At 40.1% G+C, this 26,243-nt stretch overlaps 1 protein-coding gene and 1 non-coding gene across 3 annotated transcripts; both read left to right on the top strand.

The window, feature by feature from the left end:
- The first annotated feature begins 2,280 nt into the window (after positions 1–2,280).
- LOC110963211 (eukaryotic initiation factor 4A-I) lies at positions 2,281–14,426 on the top strand. 2 transcript variants are annotated; one of them, XM_022211451.2, is made up of 11 exons: positions 2,281–2,393; positions 3,799–3,841; positions 4,285–4,417; positions 5,631–5,770; positions 6,358–6,526; positions 7,344–7,453; positions 7,575–7,718; positions 8,317–8,454; positions 9,777–9,866; positions 10,346–10,425; positions 13,049–14,426. In XM_022211451.2, exons 1-11 carry the CDS (start codon positions 2,371–2,373, stop codon positions 13,191–13,193), a joined length of 1,215 nt encoding a protein of 404 aa, XP_022067143.1. In that variant the 5' UTR covers positions 2,281–2,370; the 3' UTR covers positions 13,194–14,426. The 2 variants fall into 2 exon arrangements, with proteins under 2 accessions (XP_022067143.1, XP_022067142.1); XM_022211450.2 differs by lacking the exon at positions 2,281–2,393 and adding an exon at positions 3,354–3,394.
- LOC127532517 (small nucleolar RNA SNORD10) lies at positions 6,630–6,770 on the top strand. The gene has a single exon (XR_007939934.1). It is a non-coding gene; the product is annotated as a small nucleolar RNA SNORD10 (small nucleolar RNA).
- Positions 14,427–26,243: the final 11,817 nt, after the last annotated feature.

The following is a 26,243-nucleotide window of genomic DNA, read 5'->3' on the forward strand; positions in this document are numbered from 1 at the left end:
GAATGGGCCCTTTCAAACCTACAGTGGAAGCTATCAAGGTTGTGGGCCAGGTCTTTGTTTGCCTCAGCGGGGAAGCAGTTGGGGATATCTTGCAGATCTCTCCACGTTGCTGGGTCATTAGCTGAGAACTGGTTCTTCAGCTTCTTCAGAGTACCTCCTTGTCGCCACTCTGATCTCTTTGTTTAGTGAGTTTCTGTCCTTCTTGAACAGGTTTCTGTCCCTGTTCTTGTAAGCGTCTTCCCTGGCATAGCAGAACTGTCACAGTTTGGTGGTGAACTATGTTTTGTTGTTGAGAGTCCTGAAAGTTTTGGATGGCACACAATATGTCCTCACAGAAATTGATGAAAGTCGTCACAGTAGTTGTTGACAGCTATAAAAGCACTCCAATCTGTGCAGTCAAAACAAGCTTGTAGTCCCTGCTTTGCCAAACTGGTCCAGGCTTTGCAGATTTTAGTTTCTGCCTGTATGTGGGGATGAGATGGACAAGACAGTGCTTAGAGTCCTAGAGCTGCCCGGGGAACAGCAGTTTGCTCTTGTGGAATGTTTGCTTTCCTGGATGAGATAAAAATGTTTTACTGCCTTGGGTGTACAATAAAGGTTATTCTTTTCATTACATATTAATGTATCATATTGTAAGCTACAAAGGAAAAGAAACAGCACTATGACTACATGAGCTCCAAACAGTTGTCTGATAGTGAGTCATTCCTCAGTTGGAGGACATTTGGGTTTCAAAATTTTTGAAAAATAAACCTTCTCTTTTACAATTTTCTGCTCCATATTCATCAGTAATAGGCAATAAACTATCAAAGACTTGATTGGCTCAGCTTACACATCAATGGTGCCATTTTTATTCCATGTTTTATTTGTTGTTTGCTAACCCTACTCTAATCACAGTAACAGGGTTGCTAATCCATGCTAATATTAGCTTTTTCTCAGCAGTAGAAGCTAGATATTAAACTAGCTGTTACTGCTGACCAAGAGGACAACCTGACTGATGGAAATCAGTAAAGAAAGAAGTCAAAAGAATATGTCTAATCATAAAAATATGAGTGAGACATTCAATGAAGACTGACAATGTTATGAAAATCTGAAAGATAGAAGAGAGGACATAGCTTTGCTTTACTCATTCTTTTGGAAAACCGTTTGATGATGTTATTTCTAGCATATCATGTGATTCACTGTTTTCTTCTTCCTCTATCAGCTAGATAGAGGAACAGGGTTGTTGTGGGACACAAATTCCATGCATAATAATTATTTCAGCTAATATGTAGATTAAAAAAATGTCCCCACCATTACAAGAGACATCCATCCATCCATCCATTCTCCATACACCGCTTTATCCTCATTAGGGTCGCAGGGGGTGCTGGAGCCTATCACAAGAGACATCAATGAAAAAAATAATATTGAAAAAAGACATTTAAATTGAATTTTAATTGTTTTTTTTATTCAATTTGGTCATCCATGGATTGGGACAAGAGAAAAAAGGCATTTTAGTGGGAACTCCAGACTTAATGGGTAGTTTAAAAATATTTTCAAACATTCTTTTTTCCTATGTTTTAGATTTGGTCCCAGGACAAGTACATTTGCACAACAACTGCATGTTTTAGTATTTTGTACATTAATTATTTTGAATTTGATGGCCGTAAAGTGCCCTCCAATTCTGGAATGACCCTGATACATTGCTTTTGCTAAACAGTCTGCACTGTCTAACATTAATTAATAGCAATAAGTATCTGTGGTTCACTGTGATGATTATGCTATGGTGATCAGACCTCAGGAAGGCTACTGTGTCTGAAAGACAAAGAATCAGATGTTTTTCTCAGTGAAATGAACAGAAACCGCTACAACAGTCCACAGAACTAATTTGTTTTTCATTCATTGAGCTAAGAGAACACACATTTATCAGAACAGTTTTCTGTGGTGGAACATTGGTTTAGTTTAATTTCTATCTGCTGATAATGAATTGATCATATCAAGACAGCAGCAGTTAAAACACTGTAATGACGGTATCGATCCGTTATGATTAATCAATTGTGGCCTACAGGAAACTTCGTTACAGCCATACAGTCTATGGTTACAGCTAACAGTAATAGGCTATCTTTCAGAATGTTTCTTTAAAACTGTAAACCCGCCTCCCGGGTCTTATGGTAAGCAGCATCAATGACGTACGTCATTGAGCAGCATCGTCCTAAGATGAACGTCACGATCGTCACGATCCGCCCAGTTATACATGACGTACAAACCGACCAATTGCAGCTCTCTATGGGCGGGCCTGCAAATAAATGACGGCGGTGTGCTTCAATGAGAGAGCGTCTTTGTGTGTTTCACAGTATATAAGACATTTCTGCCGCAGCCTCTTTCTTTGAAATAATGTCGGCTGAATATGATAACAGGTAAGGAAAAGCACACGTGGATTGCATGAGAGTGTGTTTTAGCCGTCGATTCGCGTTTTTACGTATGACTGTTAGATTTTACTCTCGACCACTTTTCGAGATCCGGAATTTGAGCGGTGTGTGCTGATGTTTCTGTGGCCAATAAACGATAAGGCCTGTCCGTCGCTTGCTTGAGGCTAACGACCACTGGCTTTACATTTTATTACGGTGAACCCGGGTGTTGGATTTGGCATCATAAGTTTAAAGTTTATGTTCGCTTTACAAAGTATTTACAGGGTGATTTCAGGTGTCGTGGGATGGTTTTGATCGCTGTTGCTCCTGAACCTGACTGAATTGAATGTAATAGTTACCGGCGCCTTGAGTAGCACGTGAATGAGCCTAGTCTGGGCCTAAGTTCCATTTCTGATGTCTTTTTCGTCAGTAGTTCAAGATTAAAGCTCAGAATAAATTGGAGGTGCTGGATTTGGGATTTGACGTACTGTACCGGGAACCTCTACGAACCAGCGATGCGAATACCTTTTGGTATTTGGTGTCGTTAAATGCGAGCACATGGTCATGGTAGTTTAAGCGGGTGCTTAGACAATAGTGTTAGCGGAAGTCATTCGATAACGTTAGAAGTTTTACTCCTTATATTGCCGTACGAGACTGTATATGCCGAGCTTGGTAAATAACGGTCAGTTTACGGTTATGGAAAGTATCGTTAAGGGATCTGGCGGCTTGAGTGTCTTATTAAAAGGCCGTCCGGAGGCGCTCGGGGCCTGTTGGTTGTGGCTAACTGGTAGCAGGCCGCGGCGACATTTGGCTCAATCCTTCACATTTTTAAGTTCTGCTTTCGAGCCACGTCACAATCCAGCATATCGATAGTTCGTGTTATCCCGAAAATACGTGTCCGTTTGTACACTAGTGGACTCTGCGACGTGGCAAGCTGCGGCTGTTATATCCATCGACCCGCTTTTGTCTTTTTCCAGTCCCGAGATGAGAAACGACCATCTTGAATGCATGTAGGAGAAATGGCGGACTGCTGAAAAGGCGTTTGCTTTACAGCACTCGAAATAATAGACATACCGTTATAATAGCCTCTATCCAGCATACTAGAAAATAGTAGCAGTAGGGATGAGGCACGTAAGCACGAAATTGGTTATAAGCAGTTAAAAATGCACACGGAATTGGCCTCAAAGGGATTATGAGCTGCAAGTCAAGCTTTTCTTCCTCCATCCACATTCATAACAACATGGTGGCAGTAATCTTGAAGACTGGTGTTTTTCCGTTCCCTTCACTATGGGTGGTGGATGGATTAATTTAACTTGTTTACATTCAGTCGGAGAATGTTTTGCTCTGATAAAGCACGGAGGTGGTGTGTTTGTAAGGAGTGATACCAATGATTGTAATATCTTGTTAATTACAGAGACAATGGCCCAGAGGGCATGGAGCCAGATGGGATCATTGAGGTAAGTTCTCTATACCTGTGTAGTAAAGATTAAAATCCACTACAATCAGTTTAAGGCTTCAAGATGTCATTATTTGGGAACCAGCCAACTGACATTACTTGTCAGGTTTTTAAGATGTTTTTGAAATATAAAAAGTTAATGGAGAATCTGGTTTAAGCCAATGCAGAAATACCTTGAATCTGTATTTCTAATTACCTGCAGGTGGCAACATATTTGGCTATAAAATGCCCGTAAAGAAATGCCCCTGTTCTCATTTGGTCATTTACACATCCATTGAGCTCAGTTACTGGGTTGACCTGTTTAACAGCGTGATGCTCTGCTGAACTCAAGGCTTCAAAACAGTACTCCACAAACTAATAACCTGTGATCAAAATACCTAAACTAACTTGTAACTTCAGACATGCTTACATTTTGTTTGTTGCTCACTGTTTTTCCCCATTCAGAGCAACTGGAACCAGATCGTGGACAGTTTTGATGAAATGATCCTGCGTGAGGCACTGCTCAGGGGAATCTACGCCTATGGTTTTGAGAAGCCTTCTGCTATCCAGCAAAGAGCCATTATCCCTTGTATCAAGGGTAAGTAAAGGCACCGCTCAGTCATTCTGTAATTGTACAGGAGGGCCAGCCAAAGTTGTGAGTTTTTTTTCCCCAGAAATTATAAGAATAATGTACAAAATTCAAGCATACCTGCCGTACATCCCTCAAGTTGTGAAATGACCAATGTCACAGTCAGTATTAGATGAGAAAATAAAAAAAATAGTGAATGATTTGGGAAGTGGTTGGTTGCAATGTAATTGGATTTTGGAAATTCAGATATTTATATTGTGGGTAAGAAAACCAGCTTAAAGACATTGCCTCAAGCTGAAGGGATTAAAAATGATTCCACAAATTCACATTATAAGGGATATGCCTGACCGAATTATGAACGCTGAGTCAATGAGTTTATTTAGATGAATATTCAGAGGTGTGGGGAGTGTCTCCTGTCTGTTTGCAAACAGTAGTAGTAGATGAGTCATGAGATTAGTGTAACAGGTTGTACATCGGCTTCAGAAGCGAGTAGCAAACCGTGATGTAGATCGGCTACATTAATCCCTTATTTTCAGAGGAAAACATCAGCTTGCATTGTCACTCTGACCATGTTTGGAGGCTACAAAGCAACTTTTTATCTGCTTTGGTTAAAGCCAGCTGCATGACACCGATTTGCTGTGCCATGCGAAGGTATAGCGAGTCAAGTTTGCGTACTCTCCCCACTGTTGTCAGCACTGTAGCCTGTGCAGTAGTGATGACAGTGGGGATGCTGAATAGCACAAGAGTCGCATATCATCATTCCAAGTTACTATTAACTTAAAAACTTGCATACAATTCCTAATCCTTCTTTTCTTCTGTTTCTCTCATGGGAAACAATCGTACATGCAAACACACCTGAGGCTTTAGATCCTCTTCTGCTCTTGCTGCATCATGGAAATATAGAATATACCTAGTTTTTATGACAAATAATGGATCTAACAAGGAAGTAGAGAACTTAATGTGACTGAGGACATCAACCTCTACTGTACACATTGTGCTCGGCGGCTCCTGTTGCATAATTTCTGGTCATGTGGTTTAAAATGGCCCTGCTTGGAGAGAACTCGTGCCTCAATGAAGTCTTTACTGAATATTATTTAATAAAAAGCAAAAGATTTGGAAATATCGGTTATGATTGAGGTCAATGTTTGAAGCCTCCGGGGTCCGTAGTGCTGATTCTAACTTTGTGGAAATGTTTTGGTTTTTTTTTTCTCAATTGTTTTAGGCTATGATGTGATCGCTCAGGCTCAGTCTGGAACTGGGAAGACCGCCACCTTTGCCATTTCCATCCTCCAGCAGATTGATGTCGAGCTGAAAGCCACTCAGGCTCTGGTCCTTGCTCCAACTAGGGAGCTGGCACAGCAGGTACAGCCCCTCTAAAACTCATCATCTAGGTCGTTTCCCTGTCTGTCTTGTTTTGCAGGTGCTCTATGTTGGTCCTGGAATTGTTGAGAAATTAGAACTTTGAATTAATCTTCCTGGTTCCTAAACACTCTTCATTTGGACAACTTCTCAAATAATCTCTCAAACACCTGCCATGATACCTGGCTACCAGTTGGACATCTTCCTTTCTGTTGAAGGAACTTTTCTATAAATTGTGACTCTTAACAAGAATGACATTTGACTTTGCTGTTAAAGTAGCTAAAACATTGAAGAACCACCTTTTTGTGCTGGTAGCATTTATTTATTTTGTGAAGAATGCAGGAGGATGTTGTAGTAACGTGACCTGAAACGGGCTTTAGGTAACTAGTCTGCTGTAGACATGATGCAGCTGACTGGAGCAACTTTACTACCCTGATAGCAGCACGTTACTATGAATGGAACAATGCACTGGTACTTCCAAATCTGCTGTTATTGCCGCTGAATGTTATTGTTATTACCCCGTGACTGTTATGCTATAATACATTGAACACAGATGCAATACATGACGGATGTTTCACCTTTTTGTTTAGATCCAGAAGGTGGTGCTGGCCCTCGGCGACTACATGGGAGCCGGTTGCTATGCCTGTATCGGAGGGACCAACATCCGCAGTGAGGTCCAGAAGCTGCAGGCTGAATCCCCTCACATTGTGGTGGGAACCCCTGGCCGTGTCTTTGACATGTTGACTCGCAAAACCCTCTGTAAGTTACTGTGGAAGTTAGCGTCAAATGCAATGCAGAATCGGGCACGGAGGATGTTTTTCCATTGCATTTAGGCAGCTTTTCGCCGCGGTTATTCCTTGCTGTATAATGATGAAACCCATGCGTGTCAACTGACTCTGTAATCCTCTGGTGTGTTGTTGCTCTGGTTGGCGTTCTGCTGGCTCGAGTTTTCAGGACACCAGGGACCCAGAGACATGATCATACATACATTACTCCTGAATACAGCACCAGTTCCTAAAAGTGATGTTAGTCATTGGGCTTTATTAGCAAGGCATTCACATAGCAAAAACATAGTGGAGTTTTGCTATTTAGTGGAAATATTTACAAGTGTAGCACATTTTGTTGTATTGAATGCTAAATTATGGAGCTCACCAGGAATTAAAGCTGGAGATCACTGCACATCTGAGCACAAATTCAACTAATGTGAACTTGTTGTTGATTAATGCATTGCTTGTGAGTAACACTGACGCTGTTGCTGCAGTGTTCTGTCTCTAACCTGCAAATGTTGGACTTTTCCACGACTCAAAGCTAAAATTGGTTGACTGCAATCAAGATGATTTCACCTTTAGTGAGCTAAATTTTGAGACAGTTGGACCTAAAACTGATGAAAGCCACCACTACTTTGCTACTGGTTGTTTGAAATGTGCTCCTACCACTTCCTGTTTTAGATTCTGCCACATTGGCCATAGAGGTCACAATATGAAAGCACAACCCCGCCTGTGTTAAGTTCAGCCTCTGAAATGATCCACAAAGTACATGTGCAGCATTATTAATGTAGCATTCACTTTCTTTGCAGGTTCTAAGTACATCAAAATGTTCGTGCTGGATGAGGCTGACGAGATGCTTAGTCGAGGATTCAAGGACCAGATCTACGAGATCTTCCAGAAACTAGCAAGCAGCACACAGGTTGGTGCCGGTTATATTGTGTCCCTCTAAGTAAAGCATGAATAAAGATTCCATTTAGCAGAATTAATTTAAGTGCAGTGTAGTCGGAACACCCTTTTTATTGTTTGTTTGTTGTCTTTAGGTTGTCCTACTGTCAGCCACCATGCCAGCCGACGTTTTGGACGTCACAAAGAAATTTATGCGCGAACCTGTCCGAATCCTTGTAAAGAAGGAGGAGCTGACCCTTGAAGGCATCCGCCAGTTCTACATCAATGTGGAAAAAGAGGTGAGGAAACGGACCACGTTTTGAGTGCGGCTTATTCTGGACGTTTTATTGCCTCCACATACATGTTTCTGCATTAGTGCTGTTAGGGCGTGGTAACTTAATGTCAAGTAGGCAAACGGATTGTCCAGTTTAGGAAAGTTTTGCTCTGATATACAATAATTTTCTTTTTTTGAATCAGGCCAGAAAAATATATTTTTCTTGAATTACACAAGACAGTTTAAGGAACTGTTTAAGCATTTAAAATCCAGTTATCACACAGTAGTTTTTATGACGTTTAAGTATTTTGCTGGAGAAATATAGCTGTCATATCCTGTTAAAGTCTTATTATACTGACAGTAGTGAGGCGTGTACTATTCAGAACTGGACCTGACCATGAGTCCCAATGCATAATTGTGCCAAGTGGCCCCCTTACTAGTGAGTCATGAGCACACCTGATGGATAGTAGTTTGATTGGCTGCATCATCTGCATTCAAAGATTTCCTAGGCATTACATTATACAGCAAGCAAACACTAATGGAACCAGAAACCTGGCAATGCAATGTATCTTTAGAGGGGATGTTGCTTGACCAGAACCATCTGTGACCGTATGCTTCCTCAGGAATGGAAGCTGGACACGTTGTGTGACCTGTACGAAACCCTTACCATCACACAAGCCGTCATCTTCATCAACACGAGGAGGAAAGTAGACTGGCTTACTGAGAAGATGCACGCCAGAGACTTCACCGTTTCTGCTCTGGTAAGAACCTGCAGGTGTCATTATCAGAAAGTGAAGAGGATGCCTTCAGTCTGAGGCCCATTTTATTGTATGTATAATAATTTTTAGCTACTGGTAAAATGTATCCAGCTGGATGTTTGGACTTTGAGAAGCATTTCCAGAAAAAATGGCATAGCAAAATCAGCTGACATACACCCAGATAACTGACTGGTTGAGCATATTTCTTGGCACTTCTCAATTGCTCTTCAGTAATGACTGGAAATTGCCCAAAAAAATAAAAAATGTCCTGACCACTGACTGTTTAGTGCAGACCTGCCAACCTGTAGGCATTTTGCGTAGCAGGTACACAATTTGACATCAAAATACGCTGGTACGCTCCGCCTCATTAAACTACTCAAAAAGCTGCAGACATCTGTGAGTGCTGTTAGAAATGTGGACGTGCAACAATACTCATGCCTGACAACAGGATGCAGCAGTGCAGTGGCACAATTTCAACCAATCATCATAGAGTAGCAGAGAATAACGAGTCTGCCGAACCCTTGTTGGCCCGCTCTCTCCTGTCCTCTGCCTCCCTCCGCCTCTCTCCCCGTTCTCTGTGCCCCCACCCGCAGCAGCTGGCAGTTAAAACGGTGTGTCTCTGTGTGTGTGTGTGTCTTTTGGCAAATATGTACTGTTAATAACGTTACTTTCACGTTGAAAATACGATGTCGTATCGGGGAAATAAGCAGAGTTTTTTTCCTATCGACATGAGCGCGAGCTGTGTGTGTGAGATAGAATAAAGTAGCTAAGCTAGCTACTGTAAGATTATGAGTAGGCCTAAATGTAGTTACTTTCCTCACTGTTTTTCTCTAATTTTAAGGGTAAGAATCAGATACAGCAGGCCTGTATGAGGAGGGAAGGAATTATTTCTACAGTTTAAATACAATACAAAATCGTTTGCAGCAACAACCCTGCCACTATGCCAGATGAAGATGTCAGGGAGGGAGAGAGCAACAGACCAATGAAAAAGCAGAGGTTTTAGTCATAAATGTCATTTTAGTGTTTTTTTGTTTTGTTTTTTTTTTTTAATCGATGGTGGATGTGGAAGTAACTGCGTGCAAAGTAGTCTGCAAAAAAGCCGCGCAACACAAGCGGTACTCAAAATATTTCGCCAAGGTTGGCAGGTCTGTTAATGCAGCACCTTTTCATGGTACAGGATGTTCTGGAAGACCTTGAAATACTGATCATTTTGCAGTTCAGCTTCTGTGTTTCGTACCAGACAGTCTGTGTAATTGTTTTTCTCCTTTTCCCTCATTTTGTCTGGATCAGTTCTCACTGTCGTAACCTCAAATTTTCTCTTTCAGCATGGTGACATGGACCAGAAGGAAAGAGACTTGATCATGAGGGAGTTCCGCTCTGGCTCCAGTCGGGTCCTTATTACCACTGACCTGCTGGTATGTACAGGAACAGCCTTTTCTGTCTCTGTGGATAGGTCAGAAGATCACTGTGTCTACTTGTGCACTGTGCAGTCCAAGGTTCCCTCTCCTTCCATCTGCAGTGTTGGCGAAGGATTGAATGTTCCTTGGTAGAGAAGCTTATCTGCCCTCCACTGTAGCTGGGTTTAGATCCTTGATTTACAACTAATTGGCAGATTACATTCATCGTACCTATAGTTGATGTTAAAGAGTTGGGTATGTATCTGAGCTGCTGTTAGCTGAAATGGAGAACTGAAATAGTGGTGAGTCATAACACAAAACTATTAGTTTAGTCTCCTATTTTAATTTTAAAATACACTGTTTAAATGGACATTGGGTGTTCTGCCTCCTAAAGCTTTATTTTTACCCCTAAAAGCTGAATTACAACCCCGAACTGAAGCAAATGTCTACATGAATGACTTGGTGCGATGTCTAAAGATTGCTGTGTTCATCCTCAGGCCAGAGGTATTGATGTTCAGCAGGTGTCCCTAGTCATCAACTACGACCTGCCGACCAATAGGGAAAACTACATCCACAGGTAAAACACAGCTCAGTGACATAACTAGATTGGTTTTCTCCTGTTTTACAAAGTCAGTCTATGATATGGTGATTTAGATGATAAACCACTGCTTCCATTAATACAAAGGTTTCTTTGAATTTTTTCCATTCACAATGTTGCATGAGTGGTTCTTTGGTTTGCCATGTTTGTGTCATCAGATAATGTACTTGCTAGCTTCTTACCTGTTCAATCAAGCCTTGATTCCAAAACATTTTCAGGGGAAAATCTAAATTGTGAGTATCCATGGTTCCAGAGTCTTAAAGTATGCAAACTTGGGGGCATGATAGTCTAACCAACATAAGCAGAAATGTAAACGGCTTGCCCTTTTTTCGTACTGCGTGTTTTCTGTCATGCTATATTGTTCAGATTACATTATGTGCTTCTTTACTCCAGTCCTGCATTGCTTGGCAGAGTAGCAGAAGCTAGAAGTTTGTCTGAACACATCTCTCTACTTGCACACTCCAGGGCTCATTTTCAGGGCCGAGTGACAAGAACACCTTTCACTGGCTGACTATTTTATATGGTTGTCATTTAACATGAGCTCTGTGTGTTATGTATGTCTTTAGCCCGTGTATTGTATTTCATACCAGAGCAAGTTATGTTACGTTTGTACTGACTTGTAAAGATTTGCTTGGTGGTATGGCAAGAAAGGTTGATGGAACTTAATGCAAATGAACACACAAAATGTCTTTGGAGCTGTTATTAGCCATTTAAGAAAAACAAACTCGGTATTGGTTGAGAAAGTGTTGCATATTTCACAAGACAAGTGGACATCTTGTAATGTTAACTCAATTGTCACACCACTTTGGTCAAAACATTTAGCTCAGCATTAGACGGGGAGATTTTGGTCCCTGTTTAGCAGATGAGGTTGACAGTAGACTGTCACAATTTAAGCCCTTCAAAGGAATAAGGAAGTTAAAGTTTTGAAGTTCCAACTACAGAACACTTTGAACTCGGGCTGGGCGATATGACGATAGAAAATGTCTATCGTTTTATGTGAAGATCCTATCGTTTATATCAGTGTCGCAAAACATGCTTTACAGCAGTATTTTATGTCACCAACATGCCATACGGCAAGCCCAGGCATGCGGCCAGTGTTGCCAACTTGGCGACTTTCTCGCTAAATCTAGCGACTTTCCAAAGCGTCCTAGCGACTTTTTGTCAAAAACGACTAGCAACTTTTTCTGCCGTTTTGGAGACACCGACAGAAAAACTCAGATCATTCTGCAGTTCCTGTTTTCAACAAGCAGCAGGTGCCAGTAACCCCGCAGCAGTCCCAGTGTCTGATTAGAGGACGCATCACTCCACGGCCAGACGACAGATGAATCGCGCATGCGCAGTCACTACAGATCCCAATCCAGACTTGCGGAGCGGAATATAAATGAAAATGTTTCTTTACTGTCGTACTAAAATAAACCACAGCATTTAGCCTCTAGTGAAAAAACATATTTTGGGTGTTTTTATAATCACTCTTTGGTCTCTTCCACAACGTTATTCCTCTCTCCTACAACATTGATTACAATTACATGCAAACTGGGAAATATGCAAATTAGGAGATGATGTAATTTAGCGACTTTTAGGACAGCCAACAGCGCTTTTCCTTACTGAGGAGTTGGAAACACTGTACGCGGCTAAAACCTAAAAAGCTATGGAGGAAGACGGTGGACTCGACTCAGAAGAACAATCTAAACAACAAGATGACGAACAACCAGCTCAAACCGACGAGCTTGTACCTAAAAGAGGGGGAACTTCTGTCATATGGCAGTGGTTTGGATTTAAAAAGACCGACAAGGATCAGACTACCGTACTTTGTAAGGTATGCCGCTGCCCGGTCCCAACAACAGACTCTAACACGAGTAACTGTTTTTATCACCTGAAAAATATGCTATATCGTGATGTATATTGTATCGGGATATAAAATTTTGGTCATATCGCCCAGCCCTACTTTGAACTCTGTTTGACTCTGCAGACACCACTGTCAAACTGTAGTGCTGAGTGCTGCTCACCACGGACTGGAGACAAATACGGAATAGGCTTTTGTCAGTTATTGTCCATTATTAAGGAATAGAACAATTGGACACACGTTCATGAGAGATATCAACCCAAATGTGATTATTGGATCGGCTGATATAAGGAGTGATTAAATTGGGATGCTCACATTTATTGTCCACTAAAGTCCATATCTCAAAGTGTTACCAATTATTTTCCAGACTCCGTTTCAGGTTATTTGTGGCTGCCTTGTAACTTAGCTGCTCTGAGTAGCTAATTTTCTGATTTGTGGTGATGCCTTGTTGGTTTCTTCTGTCTTGTTTCTATGCTGGAGAGACATTTCTAAGACCACAGAGTGACTGCAGACAGTGGTGGACCTAAAGTAGCCCTTTCAATGTATTAATAGGCCAACAAAAATACCAAATTATCTCGTACAAGATCTTCAGCCTTCTCATGACCGCCCACAATTGTCTTGCTTTATGATGCAAACACATGCAATTTGTAAACTTTAAATCCCATTTTCTAGAGATGAACAAATCTTCCAAATACTCTTGTAACAGACCAATGCACAGTGACACTATTTTGTTTTTCTTTTCTTTTTTGTTTTTGTCAGGATTGGCCGGGGTGGTCGTTTTGGAAGAAAGGGAGTAGCCATTAACATGGTGACTGAAGATGACAAGCGAACCCTGAGGGACATTGAAACATTCTACAACACCACCATTGAGGAGATGCCTATGAATGTGGCTGATCTGATCTAGACGACTCCACGTGCCCTTTGTCCACTCAAACTGCTTATTTTAGAAGTAAAATCTTGTTTCTTATATGATCTCAATTCTAAAAACTTCCTTTTGCTAAATTGCACCATGACTTTACATCCAAGCTTTTCCAGTACTTTCTGTCCATCTCGGAAGGGTTACCTTACTGAACTGCTTCATCTGCCTGCCATAGTCCTTCGTTTCATATCGGCGTCTAAATCTGCCCTTCAGCTAATCCTTCTCCAAACCATAACCACATTTCCAAGAGCACATTTATTTTATTTTTTTTCTTTTTGAAAGTACAAAGATGATTCCTGCTCTGTTACTTTACAATATATCATTACTTAACTCGGCTGATACAATGCTAACACAATGATTGCAGCTTTTGTGAAATGTGGCAGTGATTTGCACAGCGAGTGCTGCACTGTTGGTTAATTTAGAGATGAGTGGTTTGCACTGCAGTTCAGTTTGGGTTCAACACAACGATGTTCAAAATTGAAATGGGAAGTGCAGCATCTGACCAGACCAGTATTTAAACAGCCTTCAGTGTACTTAAACTGACTTCAACACACATCCGTGATCATGTTAAGAACAGCAGTTTGGGGGTCTAGAGTTTACAGGGCGTATTCAATAAAGACCTGTATAGTAAAATCCATCATGAATGAGTGGCTTACCGTTTTGATCCTTATACTGCTGTTTCTTATATGCTTTTATGGCTGTTGTACTTTCTCATTTACTTGTACAGTCATTCGTGCAGTAGCATTCAGTTGAAGACTGACTGGCCACAGTCATTTGGAGACAAAACCAACGGTGAGTTCTGACCCAGGTGTCCTGGTGAGATTTGAATCTCCAAGTCTTTGACATTTTTGTTCATTTTGATTTTATTTTTGAAGAAAATTAAGTTTTCCACAAGGTGGTGGTGACATTTTGTAACCTACCATCACAATGTTGGGGGAGGTGTTAGTATCTGACGTGAAAGGACCAAATTACAGATGATTAAGTATATAGAGATTATACCCCCTCTCCATGCCACCGAAACTCTTTCTAAGCTCTCATTTTAAAATGCCTGTCATCATGGGGTGTTTGGTATCAGTGCTATTTTTTAAAATGAATTTATTGAATTGTTAACCTTTTTGAGACAGAAACAGTGTATCAAGTTTTCTACATTGGATTCTGTATAGTATTTATTTTAATGGTCTTTAAAAAAAAAATAAAGGTTTCTCCTTTTTAACAGTGTTAACTGGCCTCTGCATTGTTGAGTAGCAAGGATCTGGCCAAATCACATGCAAAGTACTTCCCGGTTTCACAAATTGCAAAATGACTGTGGGTCACCTCCGCTCTGCTCTGCTTAAAGTCTTTCATTGGCTGCTGCGATCTAAATACTGCAGTTTGGTTCAATTGTCTTTAACTATATAGTTTAAGCTTTTCTGCTAAATTTGGTTAGGTTTTGTTTTTCTAAACGTGAATAATGAACCAGAAAACAACTCCAGTGCCCTTCAGATTATTCCTATGATTTAGGAGAGATGTCTTCAGTCTTGACTTTATTTAGACCATTCTAGGATGTCATTACCAAGGTCTACGCAATAAACATTCAGTTGTATATTCGTGTCCTGTCAGTTGAGTAACACATGAAGCCTGATCATTTACATGTAAACCCTCCAGCAGAGGCCCTATACTGGGATTAAGATGCTTCAGCACTATAAATAGGATTGGTCTAGTCCAAGTGAAGACTTAACTTTCCATAGAAGCACTGTACAAGACTGGAATTGAATCAATCATCTGTGAAAATGTAACAGCAAAATCCAATACGCACCCTAAAGTTGTGGAAAACATTTCATCGTGTTGGTACCATCTTACTCATTGCTTTCATTTGATTTTTATGATGCATAAATGGGGAAATCAGTAAATAGTCTTGAGTAATTCACAGCGTTTCCTATCCACCCATGCACACACATTTCACACCCTGTTGACCATTGGTGCTAGTCTGCCCACCGGAAGTGTCTTGTCCAATGACACTTTGCCACACGGAGAGACCGGGGATCGAACTCACGACCTTTCAATTGGCGCTACTTCGTCACCAGATCCACAGCCGCATGACACACTATAGCTTTGTTTACATCATGAAAATCATCTTGTAATGAGGCATGTTATTATTTATGATGTATGAGTGCGTTATGGGTTATTCCAGAATTGGAGGACATTTGTGCTTCAAATTTTTGGAAAAATTAACCTTTTTTTTAATAAATTTGTGCTACATATATATCAATAATAGGTAATAAACTATCAAAGGCTTGATTGGCTCAGCTTACACATCAATGGTACCGTTTTTACTCAATGTTTTATTTCTTGTTTGCTAACCCTACTCTAATCACAGTAACAGGGTTGCTAATCCATGCTAATGTTAGCTTTTTCTCAGGAGTAGAAGATAGATATTTAGCTGGTAAGAAATAGTTTTGACTCACACTCTGACGCTCCTACCATTGTCCTGCAGGACTCCTGATGTAGACCTTTAGCTGTTTGGTGTCAGCTCTGGTAGTTTATCATCTTCTTAGTGGAGTTATTTCTTTTCACAGATATACACAACCTGCCAGAGATGCTAAGGACTGCTGAGGACCCCTGCCCAAAAACACCAAGACAACATAATATAGGACTGACTCACTTGTTTAGTTAGCAACACCATAATATCTATCAGTTTCTCCCTAAAATGTTAGTTAATATGTCTTCTTAAAATCTTACTTCTCTCTGTAATGCTCCAGTAAGTGTACTTTACATTTACTACCCCGTAAAGTGGAAACCTTTATACATAAAAATTAGACCATTTTTTCCGCTGTCACAACAGTCAGTCCACTAGAGGGAGACATTGTCCTTCCTTCACTACTGCATGGTTGTTCGGTTGGCAGCATCTCAGTCTAAAAGCAGTTCAGACTAAAGGACGAGTTTATCTCCCTCCTCTCTTTTCAAAACAGCTTCTGCCAAATATGCAGAAACACAACTGGGATTCATGCTAATCAGTAATTTGATCATTTGGTAGCACAACAGCATTTTAAACTTGTGTGGGATTCTAGTCTTTTCAATGGTAAATAAAATAAATCCACTCTGTCTTGAAACACGAGACAGCTCTTTCCTAATGCCATTTGGATTGTTTAGATTTCCGTCTCAAGATGGGGCTGTGCAGTTCAGATAGTCATGTTCTTGTTTTTGGTTTTTGGTTTTGGTTTGTATTGTACAATGAGTACAAAACTTTTTGCAGAGGCACGCCACAGCTGTGGACAGCAACATGCGTCAAAACCTTTTATACTTGTTCAAGAGAAACCTGAACAATATTCTGTGACCATAGAATATTTATAAAGTAAAGGATTCTGGTGCTCAGCAGTCATTGGCTAACACATCATCTGAATTAGACCAGTGGAATTATCACTTCAGTATCTAAATGATAAACAAATAAGGTCCACCAAGTAGATTCAACTTTTACTCTTTCTAGTTGATTGTACTTAAATACAGTTATGACAGAAAACCTGAGTTGATTTGGATGTATTTAGTCTTAGCCAGATGCTTACCATACATTGAAGGAAATGTGACAGTTTCCAATAATGTGAACAAATCTTTTTTAATTCAACTCGCCTTATATTTAGCAAATGATCCTTTAGTCCAGGGGTGTCAAACACATGGCCTGCGGGCCAAAACTGGCCTTCCAGAGTGTCCAATCTGGCCCACTGGATGTCTTTGCAAAGGGTAAAAATTACAAAGACATTAACTGCAAATTTGTAAAATTGTAAATTTCAACATTTTCAGAATGTGCTTGTACTTTGTTGCACTAAAACAATGGAGACATTTTGGAGTTTTTGTTATTTATAGGTTATTCTGCTAAGATTTACACTACTGTTCCAGATTTTGTGGTCACTCAGAAATTTTCTTGTTTTTTAAAAAAGAAAAGTAGTGTTTTTCAATGAAGATAACATTAAATAAATCAGAAATCCAGTCTAGACATTGTTAATGTGGTAAATGACTATTCTAACTGGAAATGGCTGATCTTTAATGGAATATCTCCATAGGGGTACAGAGGAACATTTCCAGCAACCATCACTCCTGTGTTCTAATGCTACATTGTGTTAGCTAATGGTGTTGAAAGGCTAACTGATGATGAGAAAACCCTTGAGCAATTTTCTTGGCACATGAATGAAAGTGTGAGTTTCATTGTCTGGTTGACTCCAAACTTTTGAACGGTAGTGTAACTGGTCCAGCTCTCTTGACATCAAGTTGGTCTGTATGTGGCCCCTAAACTAAAATGAGTTTGACACCTCTGCTGTAGTCAATAGGAACCATTGTAACGTGATGACGTGATTATTATCATCATCATATGTGATTATTATTACAATCTCAAGATTGAAAACTGTCCAGTTCTTCGGGCAGCAAAGCAACCTCAAACTATGACATTTCCACTATCCAACTTCTCATCTAGTGTAAGATTCTTCTCTTAAAAAGCTGTCTGGTCAGTGACAGACATGTTTACTGTCATTGTGACTTACTTATATGGAGTAGTATTGTACTAGGCTATTGTAATTAGGAGTGACCTGAGCCAGAGGACAAAGATCTTGACAAAAACAGAATATCTACATTCTAAATCTGATATATGCTTTTGAACTCTGGGAAGTGTTAGAAACAATAAGACTGCTAAGCTCACCAGTGTATTCTTTGTTAGTCTGTTTTTCAGACTAATGATGGCCTCTTTTTTTTGCATCAATACCTCTTTGGACTACGTATTGAGTTTCCCTTAACAAGTACCAATTGTAAATTCAATGCTTGCGATCAACTTTGGACCTTTAATCTCCTTAATTTGTCTAGGAAAAAATAGGAAACAGGCCATGTTTATCAGTCAGTTGTCCAATTACTGTTCATCCATGAGAAAATAGACCATGTATAAAAATCATGATTGCTTTTTTCAAATCCACTGTACCCGTAGCTATATCTTGCTGCGATGATACAAGCTCACAAATTACACCCAATTACCGCCACTGGAGATCAGAAGTAAAATAATCCTCTTTCAATAACTTCACGTAGTTTAGTTTTGGCATCTCTACCAGTGAAAAAGCAGCTTTTAAAATGACACTATGTTAGTCTCTCTTACTCTTCATTTGTGAAAATAGCGTTTGGCTGTTATCACTTACAATTAAGTGGTATCACATTTTATATCACAAAAATGTAAAATGATTCAAACTTGCATCACTTTTCAATAGCTACCCTACATCTAAGTCAAACTGCAAAAAGTGTTGACTTGCAAACATAAAACCTTAACAGTTTAGATTTATCATATTATAAATGCAGGTCCCATAATAGGAACTCAATGCAACAAAGGTCTGGCTGAGATCTCAATTGAGTACTTTGTCCACCTTTATTTTTGATGACAGACTCGGTGCTCCTTTGATTGGAAGATACCAGGGTTGCACAGATTCCTAGAGAGGTGTTCTGCGATTCTTCGAAGACATTTTTCAGCTGCTCTTTGCTGGACGGGATATGTTGCTCTACCTTTCTATTTAAAACACCTCACAAGTGCTTCAAGTCAGGCAACATATTTGGCCAGGTCATAGTTTTCATGTTTTTCTTAACCATTGCTCTTTGGTTTGCTATTATGCTGGAATGTACACTACCCGTCAAAAGTTTGGACACACCTTCTCATTTACTGGTTTTTCATGACTATTTACATTGTAGATTCTCACTGAAGGCATCAAACTACACATGAACATATATGAAATTATGTAGTAAACAAAAAAGTCCGAACATACTTTATAGTTTAGATTCTTCAAAATAGCCTCCCTTTGCTTTGATCACTGCTTTGCACACTCTTGGCATTCTCTCTATTTGCTTTACTCTCTATTAGCTTTATGAGGTATTCCCTTGAAATGGTTTTCCAACAGTCTTGAAGGAGTTCCCAGAGATGCTGAGCACTTGTTGGCCCTTTTGTCTTCACTCTGTGCTCCATCTCATCCCAAACCATCTGGATTGAGTTTAGGTCAGGTGACTGTGGAGGCCAAGTCATCTGACGCAGCACTCCATCACTCTCCTTCTTGGTCAAATAGTCCTTACACAGCCTGGAGGTGTGTTTGGGGTCATTGTCCTGTTGAAGAATAAATGATGGTCCAACTAAACACAAACCGAATGGGATGTTATGTCGCTGCAACGTGCTGGTTCAGTTTTGAATAAATCCCCAACAGTGTCACCAGCAAAACATCCCCACACCATCACACCTCCTCCTCCATGCTTCATGGTGGAACCATGCATGTAGAGAACATCCATTTGCGTTTTAAAAGACACGGCAGGTGGAACCAAAGATCTCAAATTTGGACTCGTCAGACCAAAGCACAGATTTCCACTGGTCTAATGTCCATTCCTTGTGTTTCTTGGCTCAAAGTAATCTCTTCTGCTTGTTGCTTTTCCTTAGTAGTGGTTTCTTTGACCATAAAGGCCTAATTGGTTCAGTCTCCCCTGTGACAGACTGGTGACCTGTCCAGGGTGTCCCCTGCCTTCGCCCGAGTCAGCTGGGATAGGCTCCAGCACCCCCCGCGACCCTAATGAGGATAAAGCGGTGTATAGAGGATGGATGGATGGATGGATGGTTCAGTCTCCTCTGAACAGTTGATGTAGAGATGTGTCTGCTACTAGAACTCTGTGTGGAATTTATCTGGGCTCTAATCTGAGGTGCTGTTAACTTGTCATTTCTGAAGTTGGTGACTTGGATGAACTTATCCTCAGCAGCAGAGGTGACTGTTTGTCTTCCTTTCCTGGGTCCTCATGTGAACCAGTTTGATCGTAGCGCTTGAGGGTTTTGCGACTGCACTTGAGGATACACTGAAAGTTTTTACAATTTTCCGGACTGACTGACCTTCAGTGGACCGTGGTTTCTCTTTACTTAGCTGATTGGTTCTTGCAATAATACAGATTCTAACAGTTGTCAGATAGGGCTGTCGACTGTGTAAAAACCTGACTTGCTACATAATTTCATATAACTTGCTTCATAGTTTTGATGTCTTCTGCATGTATCTACAATGTAGAAAGTTGTAAAAAAAAAAAAATAAAGTAAAAACATTGAATGAGAAGGTGTGTCCAAACTTTTGTCTGACTAGTCTTTTGGTGACTAGTGGTCCTCTTGTCAGCAAGTATTTTAGTATATCCACAGGCATTCATAATGTTATCTATCAGTATCATCTGTCTCTAATGCAGCCCAAATAGTCAGATTTCAACCTTAGTGTTTCACTGTCAAAACAATGGAATTACTCTTTCACTTTTCATCCCAGCCAAACATTTACAAAAAACTGATCTGACCAAGGAAACCAATGTGCTCTAAAGGTTCACTAGGCAAGTTTATTTTTTAAGTTTTGAGCCGAAAAGCAAGTTTTTTTTCCTTGTACGCTGTCTGTAGGGGCTGATATGCATTTTCCATTGCTCTGCCTGAACTGCCACAGAAACTTTGGCTTCGCTTTATGAGCCCTGTACAAAATCTGAGGGTTGCATTTTTTAGACTATGATTGTGCAAGTAGTGCTCTTTCAATGACATTATTGTAGGAGGATGGTTAATTAGAGCTCCTATGGCTTGTTCTACACCTCCAGATTACTGCTGCAACCAGGATTTTTTTGTTGGTTGCCAGTCTTCCAACACTGTCATGTGCAATATGAATACGAGCCCTGCATCAGCATGTACAAACAACGCAAGTAAAAGCCCACTGGTCACAATCAAACTGCATTCCAGGCATGTCCTAGCCTCCCGGTGTTGCAATATGATGTGCACCCAGCCTTAAAACATGTTACTCATCTCTCAGCTTCTTTGTCTTGCTCTCAGCCTTGGTGGCCCTTCTTCCCAGGGCACTTTGTTGTGGTGACGATACACTGTACCCATCCCCCCCAGCCACCCAACACACATACACACTCTTTGCCCACTCCACCCCCCGTTGAGTGCTGGATCGTGGTGTTGAGAGATGGTGGGGTGGGGTGGGTGGATTATGCAAGTGTGAGGCTCGTAAAAGGCCTGCCATGGTCTTTCTCTGTGTGACGGATGGCTGGGAGGCTGAACAGGCCTGTTTTGCATGAGAAGAGAAGCCAGCAGAGGGAAGAATAGAGTCCTATTCAATGAGGCCTGTCACCCAAAAACACCCTCTTGCACCAAACCCTCACACCCCACCCCTTCATCATCCATCCCTTCATTTTGTCCCTCCTCCCCCTCCCTTGTTCTCCCTCTCCATTGCCTCCCTTTTCTTCTTAATTTGTGGCTTTCATTTGCACATTTTCACAGGTTCTTTCTCACCCTTTTAATCTGCACTCCACCCCCACTTTGCTGCCCTCCTTACTTCTTCTTATTTCATCCCACTTAATTTCTGTTCATTCAGATTTCCCCTCCTTTCCATCAAGCTGGTTTTACCTTGGTTAGTTCCATAACATTTGAATTCTCTCATTATTTTGAGGATATGGCGATTGAAAAGCCATAATGGAAATGTCATGGTCAAAGCTCTTTAACACTAAAAAAAAGTCATGTGACTTGATGCTCTGACATGAGTCTACGTTTGAGTCAGCAAGAGATATTATACCATCATTTGTTTAAGAGTTAAAGATTTATACACTGTTTTAGCCACTAGAGACCAGAGAAATACCAACACAAGGCATGTATTTCAGCACAAGACTGTAATGATTTGTAAAATTAACATGTCTGATGACTAAAAATAGTATTCACCCCCTTGGAAGTTTCCCCCTTTAACTGCATTTCAACACTCAATCATTGTTAATATAAATGAACTTTTTTGACGAAAAAATGATTGAATGACTCATCTCAAAGTGAAATCAGATTTATACAAAGTAATGTCAATTAATTAAAAATTCAAAGTGTTTATGTGTTTACCCCCTTTTAAAATAACCCACCTGATTCAATATAAGTGCAGCCAATTGGTCTTACAAGTCACACAATTAGTGAAATGGAGATGATCCGTACACAGTGAATGTGTCTCAAGTGACTGTACTATAAAGTCACCTGTATCTGGAAGGTCCATCTATTTGTCAGTCAGTACTCCTGGATATAACTATATATAAGTATATATATATATATATATATATATATATATAACCAGCAAGCCACTGTGCAGCCCAGTCCAAAAACATGCTTAGGTTAATTGGTAAATTCATAAATTCTAAACTCTACATTGTCTGTAGATGTGAACGTGAGTGTGTGTAGCCCTGTGATAGACTGGTGATCTGTCCAGGGTGTCTCCTGTCTTTGCCGTCAGTCAGCTGGGACAGACTGACGATTGAGCATTGTATAGGTACCGGATGGATGGAAGTGTCTTAAAAAGTGGTCTTAGTATTTTGGACAGCACTGTGTATAATTGAAGTCTTTTGGCACCCTGATTAGCATTTTTACTACATGCCACTTAAGTAGATAATTGTTTCTTGTGCAGTTATTTGGAATTCTTAATGATTTTTATAGCACAAAAAAGCACAGTGAATGAGCAAGTCTGCTAACATGCTATGACCAACATACCAGCACAGTCAGCAACATAGCTTTCAAGTCTTGCATGTCAGGCCTCAAATTCCACTCCTGCTCCAGTATGTCAGGGTCTTGACCAGGATATAACTTGGGTGTCTTTCCCAGTCCCATACAGTCACTGTCCTACTCCATATTCCAGAGGAGCTTCCTATTTATGTGTAACAGCACAGGTCTTCTTCTTCTTCTTCTTTTCCTTTCGGCTTTTCCCTTCAGGGGTCGCCACAGCGAATCAATCGCCTCCATCTAACCCTGTCTGCTGCATCTTCTTCTCTCACACCAACTACCTTCATGTCCTCTTTAACCACATCCATAAACCTCCTCTTTGGTTTCCCTCTAGGCCTCCTGTCTGGCAGTGGGAAACTCAGCATCCTTCTACCAATATATTCACTCTCTCTCCTCTGGACATGTCCGAACCATCTCAGTCTAGCCTCTCTGACTTTATCTCCAAAGCCTCTAACATGTGCTGTCCCTCTGATGTACTCATTCCTGATCCTATCCATCCTGGTCACTCCCAAAGAGAACCTCAGCATCTTCAGTTCTGCTACCTCCAGCTCTGCCTCCTGTCTTTTCCTCAGGGACACTGTAAAATTATTTGTGGATAGGTGAATTAGATGTAGTTATCCCTAAGCCTTTTGGCTGTAACAGATACTAACATGACACACATACGCAGAACGCTTTAACTGCCAACAACGATAAAGGATTCAAGCCCTTCCTGATCTCTAGTGAACTCATCCAACTTCACAGTCACTCCACTCATTCTAGTATAATGTAGTTCATCTGACTGCACAGGGACTTTGCATGGTGTTTAGCTTGAACTTCTTGACACTGAATGCTGTGTGATGCTCTTACAGCATTCAGCTTCAGGAAGAGTTGCCACCGAAAGCGTCCTTCTGTGCCAATAATTTTACTCTGTTACACCCTCATGCCTTTTCAGACGTGGGATCTGTAACAGGTCAGTCAGTCTGTTGAAGTGACTGTTCTGTGTTAATGTTCTTTCCTATTTGGTTCAGACATTGTGGCCACACAGACAGAGATATCCATGGTATGCATACAATAGTTGTCATACATATACAATTTAGTACATCTGGTCAGCACTATTACTGCATAATATTCCACTGATACACAAAAGACTAAATCTAAATCAGATATGCAACAAATTAGTTACTTGTAGTTTATAAACTGACTCTTTGTAACAATTCACCTATTTGAGATGAAGAAAAGTATACATTGTGATTTACTGTCAGATCTTCAGCCAAAATGATCCTGTCTCCATGTTGGGGATGATTTGTAATAACTTAGAAGTCATTTGTAAAGTTACTGCTGGGTTGATATCACATGGATACCCAATGGATTGTGACTTGCTGCTTTTTTGGTACAAGTTTCTGATGCAGGTGAAGATTTTTGATGGGAACGCAAGATGTAAAAAAAAAAAAACACAAAACACTTCACCAGTTTGTCAGTGCGCTGTTGTGTTGTTTGATTCATGTGAGACAGCTAAATATTTATCTAAATAAATGCAGAAGAACCAGGGAAATTATCTCTTTCTTTCCTTTTTGCTTGTTAAAACCTGGCACTGTATTGCAACTTTAGGGCCTATGTGTGTAACTCTGATGCACAGGGATGGAAACATACACTATTGTTTAAAAGTTTGGGGTCACCCAGACAATTTCATGTTTTCCATGAAAACTTACACTTTTATTCATGTGCTAGCATAAATGCACAAGGGTCTTCTAATCATCAATTAGCCTTTCAACACCATTAGCTAACACAATGTAGCATTAGAGGCATTAGCCTCTGTATCCCTATGTAGATGTTCCATTAAAAATCAGCTGTTTCCAGCTAGAATAGTCATTTACCAGAATAACAGTGTTTAGACTTTATTTATGATTCACTTAATGTTATCTTCATTGAGAAAAACACTGCTTTATTTAAAAAATAAGGACATTTCTAAGTGAGCCCAAACTTTTGAACAGTAGTGTAACTGTGTGAGAGATACTTGTTGCCTGTGTAGGCCTACTGGAAGTCCAAATCAGATTGTTTTCTCTTAGAGACTTGACAGAACCTCATATTGAAACATGGTGATTTTAGCAGCCAACTCTAGTTCTCTAGGATGATGAACCTCCAAGGTGGCCTGCAGGCCTGCTGTCGTTCCACATACAGTATGTAAATCCATGTAATTCTTTCTACCAACAGCTGCAAGCAACAAACTGAAATTTAGCTCCTGTTCATGTTTTGTCAAAAAGCACCAGATTATATATTGGTGAGGATCAATTAACTGCACTAATAGGATCATCTTTTTTAAAAACAAAAATGTTAGAATTAAAATATTTACAGCAAGCATCGTCTTTTGTTCTCCATAATGCTGTATGAATGCACACAGTCACATAGCAGTGGTTTGATTAATGAAAAGGAGGGTTCGTCTGAAAGAGGACTAACAGCTAAATACAGGAGAAGCCACAGCAGTTACTTAAGGTATAAATATCATCATTTACCGTTTCTCACAAAATAGGTGCTTCTTTAATTTTTTTTTAAGTATACAGAAGTTGACCTTTGCATTCCTCTGTATTACAGCACTTTAATGCAACAAAAAAGTAATGATCTCAGTAATGCTAATGGGTTGTCCCTCCAGCAGCCGTCTCAGCTGCTCATAACATGAATCTCATCAATGAGTTTAAAGACCCCCTATGGTGAAAATCCTTTCTGTCTTGCTTTTTTTCTTTTTATCTTGTTTACATGTCCAAAGGCATTTTTTTAATATGATGCAAGAAATATGAGTGGAATGCTTTAAAGCTGCATTACAACTGCAGTGTACTGATGGCAGTCTCAAAAACACAGATTCAGACTTCAGGGGTTTCACATATTACAAGCCTAAGGAGATAGGTATTATTACACTGTTTGTGCAGAGCTATAGGTGAGTTAGTTTGCTCGTGCTTCATAAGCAAAGACTGGCTAGATTTGCATATTCTAGAGTAAGGGTGTCAAACATGTGGCCCGCATGCCAAAATCTGCCCGCCAGAGGGTCCAATCCGACCCGTGGCACAACTTTGTAAAGTGTAAAAGTTTCAGAGAAGACATTAACTGCAAATTGTAAATTTTCTGAAACTGTGAATGTTGAACAATTTGTAGATCTTGACAAGTTCTTGTGATCATAAAATAAAATACTATATTGCTCATTGTTCTTTTATTGTTTTGTGCCTTGTTTTTGTAATGTTTTGTCTTGTGTTTGTTGTTTTTGTCTTCTTTTTACTTTTGTCATTTGTCTCATGCTTTTGTTGTTTTGTTTCTGGTTTTTGTCGTTTTGTGTTTCCTTTTTGTCTCCCTTGTGTTTTTTGTCTTATTTTTGTCATTTTGTGTTTTGCTTTATTCGTTGTTTTTGTCTCATTTTTGTCTTTTTGTGCCTTTTTTTGGTCTCACTTTTGTCGTTTGGTCATTTTTTTGGTCACTTTGTATCTCGTTTTTGTAATATTCTGTCTGGTTTTTGTTGTTTTTCCATCTGGTTTTTGTTGTTTTGACAACACTATATTGTTCAC

This window comes from Acanthochromis polyacanthus, chromosome 23 (assembly GCF_021347895.1).
Source record: "Acanthochromis polyacanthus isolate Apoly-LR-REF ecotype Palm Island chromosome 23, KAUST_Apoly_ChrSc, whole genome shotgun sequence".
NCBI classification, from domain to species: domain Eukaryota; kingdom Metazoa; phylum Chordata; class Actinopteri; family Pomacentridae; genus Acanthochromis; species Acanthochromis polyacanthus.